At 54.4% G+C, this 8,124-nt stretch overlaps 1 protein-coding gene across 1 annotated transcript; it reads right to left on the bottom strand.

Moving 5' to 3' along the window:
• Positions 1-3,470: 3,470 nt before the first annotated feature.
• LOC136290700 (dentin matrix acidic phosphoprotein 1-like) lies at positions 3,471-6,633 on the bottom strand. Its single transcript, XM_066185022.1, has 5 exons — positions 6,579-6,633; positions 5,703-5,776; positions 5,562-5,603; positions 4,848-5,087; positions 3,471-4,733 (listed from the first exon to the last, which is right to left on the bottom strand). Exons 2-5 carry the CDS (start codon positions 5,754-5,756, stop codon positions 3,471-3,473), a joined length of 1,599 nt encoding a protein of 532 aa, XP_066041119.1. The 5' UTR covers positions 5,757-5,776; positions 6,579-6,633.
• Positions 6,634-8,124: the final 1,491 nt, after the last annotated feature.

The raw sequence follows: 8,124 nt of genomic DNA, 5'->3' as shown, positions 1-8,124 counted from the left end.
GTTTCTCCCACCAAATCCAGGAAAATAATGGGGTTGAGTAAGAACAGCTTGTGTGCCATGGCTGCCCCAAGTTCAGCTGCCACAGCCAGGCTCAGCACTGCTGCCTCCTACCACTTCAGCCACACCAGCTACTTAGTAAAAATAGAATTTTTACTTCTTGGAAAGGACAAAAAAAAAAAAAAAAAAAAAAAAAAAAAAAAAAAAAAAAAAAAAAAAAAAACAACCAGCACAAGAAACCTTTCTTTTAAGATGATGTAAACTCATGTTTTCAAAAACCTGTATGGATCCAAAAATACCTGCTTTAAACCCCAATGCTGATTTCTGGGTCAATCGCTGCATTCAGCTCTGGAGGCCACCCCCAACGCACAAAGAATGTCATGTGGGTGGATAATAAAAGCATACATTGATGTGGGCATTTTTTATCCCTGCCTAACCCATTGGGAAAACTGACCGTGACAACTTTGTCACATAATCATCCTGAAACTGGAGGCAGGAACATCTCCAGTGATGGAAGAGCCTGTGGTTGACCTTCCCTGCTGCTTTTCCTGTCAGCCCAACAGCAGAGAACAGGAGTTTTCCCCTCCAATGCTCACAGTACACAGACACATGGCAAAAACCCCAAATACATAAACTCCGAAAAATGCCTTAAAATCCTCCAAGAGAGCATCTCTTGGTCACATTCCCTCTGTCCATCCAAAACCTCACCCTGTGAAGTCCTGCCCATCATCAAGCCCTTCCAGATGTCAAGCAGGGTGGCCCTGCTCACACACAGATGAACAGCATTTGGTAGGGATACTCCAATGCCACCAGTGTCCCCCCAAAACCTTGCCAGGTTCTGGCCACATCCCTGCATGGGCCCGACAGGATCAGCTCCCTCCCTGCGGCCAAGCAGGAGGTTTTCCCAGAGAAGGGCAATGCCCAGGAGGGATGGTCCCGTGGGAAGCTGTCCTGGCAGGACCGGCAGGCAGCAGTCAGCTCTGGCAGCGGCTCCCCGGCTTTTGGGGAGCAGCCAGCCGGCGGGAGGCAAGTGCTGGGCGGTGCTGGCCAGGACACGAGTGCAGTGGCAGCACGTCCCCGGGAAGGCACGTGGAGGGGACCCACGTGTGCGGCAGCACAGCCGGATACCCCCGGACCTGCTTGCAAGGCACTCCTGCCTCCTGCTCACACTAAACCTAAAGCAATCCGGGTTTTCTCTCCGTGCATGAAGTGAGGAGGACGGGGACACGCAGTCCCCTGCCCAGCTGCGCCAGGCTCCCCAGGGAGCACATCCTCATCCACAAGGATGAGGATGGACACAAAGTCATGCACAAATTTGCAGGAAGGGGTTTCACCCCGACCCTGAAACCTCTCGACCGTCCTTCTCACAGGCTGGGCTCACTGCAGAGCTGCACTCCTCTTCCTGGAGGGATCCGAAAAAAAAAAAAATGCTCCATCCCCACCCCCGCCAGCTGTCGCTACGCAAACGCCACCTCCGATGGCCCTGGGATGTGACCAGCCCCGCGACAGAGGCGGCACCAGAACGTCCCCGCTGCCGGAGCGGCAGCACCGCTTGCTGGTCACGGCAGAGCTCACAGCCTGCCCGCCCCGCAGCACCGAACATCACTGCTACGGCTTTAAACCACAGCGACAGCGATGTGACCCAGCCCTTCTGGCCGCAGCCAAACCCACGCTTGTTGTCTTCCACCCCAGTGGTGGGGCAGCACTCCAGAATTTTGGTGCCCGTGACCCTGAGAGGCATCACTGCCATCACAGCATCCCCAACTATCCACTCAACTGATGCAAGGGCCAGGTCACAGCTGAGATTTTCGCAATGAAGTGGGGACTAGTGGGATGAAGGGTCAGGAAAGCGGCTCATTCCCAAGGCAGCGGCGTGGGGAAGCCACAAGTTTCAGAGCTGATCTCATAAAGAAGCAAAAAAAAGGTTACACAGGGTGAAAATTAAAGCATGATTTCCATAAAACCCAGGAGCTGTTTAGCTCCCGGCCTTCACAGTGGTGGAAGCAGGCTACAAATTAAGTGTGGTTCTGCTATAAGTAGCAGAAAAAATATTTAATTTTTTTACTGCTTCTTGAATTTGGTACTGCAATGCTCAGCAATGACACCTCTGAGATTGGACAGCTGAAGAGAATGTACCCACTCACCCTGACCCCTTGGAGACTGTCCCCTGCAGAGAGAGTCACAACTCCATGCTGTAAAACTGCACAGTGACACAACAGCCCAAGGCTTCATCTGTCAGCATTAGCAGTACCTACATTGTACTGCTTGTCCTGCACACTTGAACAGGGCAGAAGGGCCTGAGTGGGATTTAAAATAATGTGATTTTAAATAACGTGCTGCTTAGTTGCTGACAGGAGGAAAAAAACAACCAAATGTCACACAGTAAAACAGGCTTTACTCATGATAACACCTTTTCCTTGCTCACCTGCATCCCTGCTGCAGGGAACCTGGTGCCAGGGGCCACCATGGGCACAGAGAGCCACTGGCCCAGAAGAGTCCCGGTGAGTTCCAGCACCTCAGGATGAGCAGTACAGCCCCTGCTCACACTGCAGGAGGTGATGGCCCCAACATACCAAAGCCCCAGGCCCAGCTCACTGGGGTCATCAGCCAGATTTTCCACCCTACTGCGGACTCACCAAGGGTCAGGGGTGGCCTTTGGGGCACCTGGAAATAGAGGGAGTGGGAACACCCTCAGCTTTTGCTTTCCCACTTCTCCCAGCATGCTGTGGCTCCCCACACAAATATCCTGCCCTTTGCTTCCCACTCCTTCTGCTCCAGCCCCAAATTGCAGACCCTGACACACCCAGGAGAAAAAAACAGCAACACCTCAAACCACACAACAGTGGAGTTTGGTGGTTTTAATGGTGATTAAAGAAATCAACAGGGTACATTTCAGCTTTGAAATACAAGTGCAAAAAAGATACAGTATAACGTTTTCTGTACATTTCTTACAAAAGAATAAAATATTACATACATCCCATCCTGAAGTGGTACTTCACACCCTGCTGCACCCATGCATCACGTGTGCACACCAGCTGTAGCTTTTTCTTTTTATGTGCTGGACATAGAGTTAATGGAAAGCTCCAGTTGGAGTCTGGACACGTGTTTAGGGCAGTGGCAGGTAAACACAAGGGGTGAACACGGGGACTTTTCTGCCCAGCACGCCCAGGAGTGCCAAGGCCCCACTGTGCACCTGGGGCAAGTGGGCAGCATCACCCTGCTGGCACTCACAGCTCTCAGCTGCTCTCCAGTTGGATACAGAAAATGCCTTTTCTTGCTGCGTTTTGGCGTTTTCCCTGTGCCTGGCAACCCCTTCACTCCCTGTGTAGCGTGCCCAGGTCTAGCCCCGGCGAACCTGACTCTGTTTTAACCACAGCATCTTCTTGAGAAGAAGTCAACCAGGCTATGTGGCAAATAAATTAACCCCTCCTCCCCCCACGCCCCCCCAGGCCACTGAGGCCGTGGGGCACAGCTCAGTAGCCGTCCTGGCAGTCATTGTCATCGTAGTCAGCAGCGGGCCTGTGGCGGAGGGCGCCCAGCCGCCGCTTGCGGGCCCCGCTCTCCAGGCTCTGCAGGGAGCTGTCGTCCCCGTGGCTGCTGGACTCGCGGGTGGCATCCTCCTGGGAGTGGCTCTCCACGTCGTCATCATCTTCCTGGGACTCGCTGTTGTCGCTCTCTGTGGACCTGCTGTCCTCACCTGTGTTGTCCTCTGGGCTGCTGTCATCCTCTGGGGACTCTGGGCTCTCAGCTGATGTGCTCGGCACTGAGTCATTCCCATCCTCCTCTGACTCCTCCACGGTGTCCTCTGTGGATTGGCTCTGGTCATCATCATCTTCCCTGGACTTGCTCAGTTCACCCTCTTCTTCCCTGGACTCATTGTCAGGTGTGGAGAGCACGCTCCTGTCCTCAGCAGAATCCCAGTCCTCCTGTCCTTCCCAGGTCTGGCTGTTGCTGTGCTCATTCAAGGTTTTCACCACCTCCGGGATCTCCCCTGGCTCTTCATCTGACTGCTCATCAGTGCCCTCCCTGGACTTGCTGTCCTCATCCTCCCTAGAGGGGCTGTCCTCCCCATTCCCATCCTCATCCTCCTGGGAGTGGCTGGAGCTTTTTTCCTCTGACTGGCTGTCAACAGGCTCTTCTGACTCACTGTTGTCCTCCAAGGACGGGCTGTCTTCTCCAGAGTCACCATCCTCCACCTCGGGGGACCTGCTGTCACCCTCCTCCCAGCGGTGGGAGCCAGCCCCCTGGGCACTGTTCCACCTGTTCCCCAGGCCACGGGGGCCAGCATGGCGCATCCTGTAGCTGCTGCCCGGGCCGTCGAAGATAGAGGGATCATCTCCCTGCATGGCTTCGTCCTGGAAGTCATAGCTGTCCTCCTCCTGGCTGCTGCTGCTGGCCCCTCCGTGCCTGTAGGCGCGTCCAAAGCTGTGGCTCCTGTAGCGCCGGTGGTCTGCCCCGACGCTCTCGCTGCTGCTGCTGCTGCTGCTGTCGCCGTGCCCCCCACCAGCCCCGGCATCCCCACGACCAGCATCGTGCTCGTGTTCCGCTGCCCCATCAGCACCAGCCACGTATGTAGGGGCTTCGCCCCTCTCCTCCTCCCCGTTGGCATCGAAGGTGTCATCCCCACTGTCATCCTCCTCGTCTAGGAACCCGCCGCCGTGGGAGGGAAACCCGTTGGCTCTGGCACCGTAGTGGTCTCCGTTGTCACCATCATCAGTGTCACGTGCATCCGCCTCCTAGGGAAGTGACAAACAGATGAATGCAAAGTCAAGCACAGCCTTGCCCAACGCCAGGTTTGGGGCCAAGGGAGCTTTCCTGGCAGGACAAAACATTTCTCTCCACTCACTCACCAGGAAACCAAGGTCGTTTCCGTTGTGGGTGCCTGTGTCCTCGTGGTCCACCTGGTTCACGTGCTGAGCCTGCCCAACTCGGCCACTGAGCTCACCCAGCTCCTCATCCAGGGCATTCCCACCCGTCAGGTCCCTGGCAAGGGCATTGTCCCCTGTCTCTGGACTGGCAGGAGGATGTCTGCCATCTCCGCCGTCCAGGTGGTTGCCTAGCTTGCCAATGTAACCTTCATTTGCGGTATCCTGGAGGCAAAACAGAACACTTTTGGTTTATTAAACACCAACCACAGCACATTTACTGCTGCTGCTGCAGGACCTCACTCCTGAGCCATGCAAAAGCTCAAACCTTTTTAACTTCTTGCACCTCAGCCCTTTAGTTATTTCTGCTGATACGAAACAAAATGGTAGCTACTAACAAAAGGACAGCCCAGAAAAGCCCAAGCTGGGCTAGTTCAGAGCACAGAAACTCCTTTTTCAGGGGCAGCACAGCAAAAGGTGTCAGGTGAACTGGGAACTTTCTCGGGAAGGCAAGTCAAAACAGGGTGAAACCAACCCAGCTTGAAAAGACTGAGCAGATGGACAAAGCTCAAAGAACCACAGAAGCAGTAGATCCTCCCTGGTTCCTGGTCCAAGGATGCCCACCCACAGCTGGATCCCCATCCCAGACTTCCTCCCTGAGGGGCTGCTACCTGTGGGACAGGGGCACCTGTAGCTTACCTCCTGCAGGGTGCTGGGGTGGGTGGGTTCATGGCCAGGCACCTAAACGGATCCAGGAGACATTTGATCAGTGATCAGTGTGCCCTGGCTGGGCAAAACCAAGGGGTTTGGGGTGGGAGTGTCAGTCCAGGGGGTACTTACAGGGTGAGCACAGGCCATGGCCCAGAGGAGAAGCACCAGGAACGCAGCCCTCATGTCAGTCGTGGTCCCTGTGGCTGCAACAAGGAATGAAATATTTGCAGGCTAGGGCAAAGCCTTTGCATGTGCCTCTGGCTGGAACTCGGCCCCACAAATCCCTCCCAAATCACACTGCTCAGCCTGGCATGTCATCAAACAAGCCAGGATTTGTCCTTGTGCGACTTCCAGGCACCTCCTGTGCAGAAACCTCCCTTTTGTTTGGAATTTGAAATACCCAGCCATGTACTGGCAGATTTTTAATCTAAGCATCATTAAAGAGCAGGAAAGTGCTCCTGAGTTTCCTGTTCCCATAGTAATGTCACCACCCAGCTGAGCTCGGTGGTTGTGTCAGGAGCCTGCACCTCAGATGGACAGCACTGTGAGACCATGGGCTGCAGAGCTGCACCTGCCACCTGGAGTGGTCCCCACAGTCACATAAAATCTCCCACCATTCCAAAGTGGGGCATCCCAATGAGACAACCCCACAGAGAGCAGCATCTCCAGAGCCCTCTGGGTGGGCACTCCAGCAGCACTGCTGCCTGGCAGGCAGGTAAAGCAGTGGGGGCTTTCCTCCAGCTCTGCTCTCATTTTCCAAGCATTTTCTTTAAGCAGCCCAGCACCTCATCCCTATGGGATACGCTAACCACACTGAACATCACCCTTCACCCAAAACACACTGGAACGAGCACACTTCTGATTTCTTCCCTGACAAAGCAACACCTACACCCCAGCTGATGAGCCTCCTGCTTTCAACCAAAACTTGTCATGAAATCTTCAACCCCTGCTCCCAAACGTTGCCATTTCCCCTCCAGATCAACCCAAAGAAACCAAGACCTTTACCTCAAGGTGTGATTCAAACTCGAGTCTCCTGTGGTGCTGGGGATGGGATGAGCTGGCTGCCTGTGTCGGAATGCTCCAGGCTGTGTGTCCCAGGGTGGCCGGGCAGGCATTTAACCGCTGACCAGCGCCAGCCCCGGGCCGGGGGCAGCCAATGGCACCGTCGGGCAGCGCTGCTGCGCCGGGAGGTGTCACCGGGAACCGGCCTCCCACGCTTCCTCTGGCCTCCGCCAGGACGCCGGCCCTAAAAAAGCTCCTTGTGGTTGCAGGATGACGAGACGGGCCGGTGGTTAATGACGGACTGTGCTGGCCCTGTGTTTTGACTGCTAAATTTGTCCCGTTCACACACTTCCCGCCATGACACACGCAAACAACTACGGCGTCACCCACGCCGAGCACTGGAGCCCATCCCGGGGATGGCATCCTCCTAACCCGTGCACTTGGGAGCAGAGTGTGCCACGGGCCAGGGTGCTGAAACCCACAGGGACCATTTCCCTGCCAGGTCTTAGCCTTGCCGTGTACCTTGGGGCAGAAGCACAAAACCACCCTAGAAAGAGAACACTTGTCTTATTTTCATGCCCACACAGGCACTCATGCCAGGAAGAAGGGAAATACTAAATGGAGGTGTATGGGGAGCATCCCACACTATCCACTGAGTGTAGCATTCCAGTGCTCCTTCCAGCTGCTGGACACGCAGGGGTTGAAACCTCTGCTCTGGAAAACTCAGGCCACAATATGTGCCATGGGGACACAGACAGGGCTACAGCTTTGCTGGCATTCACAGGAGATGCTGGCACTGCGAAATAAATGACTGAAGGAAACTTGGGCAGGATCAGGACTGAGCCAGGGCTCTGTAAACTGCAGGTTATCTGAATTTGCTCAGGTTGTAGAAAACAGCATCCAGATAGCATGCCTCATGCTGGACAGAGCATCTTGTGAAACCAGACACGTCAGTCTGCTGCTGGGTGTAATTTCATCCCCACAATCTCCTGCTGTTTCCCCCCCACACTCATTACCAGACCACAGTCCATGTGTGTCTGTCCTGGGAGGACTGCAAGGTGCCAAATGTGACGAGCATCATTTTTCTCCTTCCTCCTGCCCCCCATGCAGGGAGGCCCCAGTGCCACCATGGCCTCACTGCTTTCCCCACAGCCCCTTGGCCTCAAGATGGTCACCACAAAGACACTCACTCTCATGCCCATACCTTCAGCAGATGTTTTCCCTCTCCTTCCCCACCTGCCCCCTGCCGCAGATACCGTGGGATGTATTTTCCTTTTCACCTATGTCAAAATTATACCCCTGTCCCCAGCCAGATATGAGTTCATGTTGCCAACCTTTTTTAGGCCCCTCCAACAATTACCATGCTTTTTTTTTGTTTGTTTTTTGGTTTTGTTGTTTTGTTGGGGTTTTTTTTGTTTTTTGGGTTTTTTTTTTGTAATGTCAAACCTGCATTTAACTCAGCCCCCAAAGATCTGGTGCTGCCTCATGTCCAGGTGCTGTGGTGCAAGAAGGAGATAAACACCAAGCTCTGCATGCCCGGCTCTATAAT

Source organism: Chamaea fasciata, unplaced genomic scaffold (assembly GCF_029207755.1).
Source record: "Chamaea fasciata isolate MVZ Bird 193981 ecotype frontalis unplaced genomic scaffold, bChaFas1.0.hap1 SCAF_6, whole genome shotgun sequence".
Classification (NCBI taxonomy): domain Eukaryota; kingdom Metazoa; phylum Chordata; class Aves; order Passeriformes; family Sylviidae; genus Chamaea; species Chamaea fasciata.
This window is presented reverse-complemented; position numbering and strand designations above follow the sequence as displayed.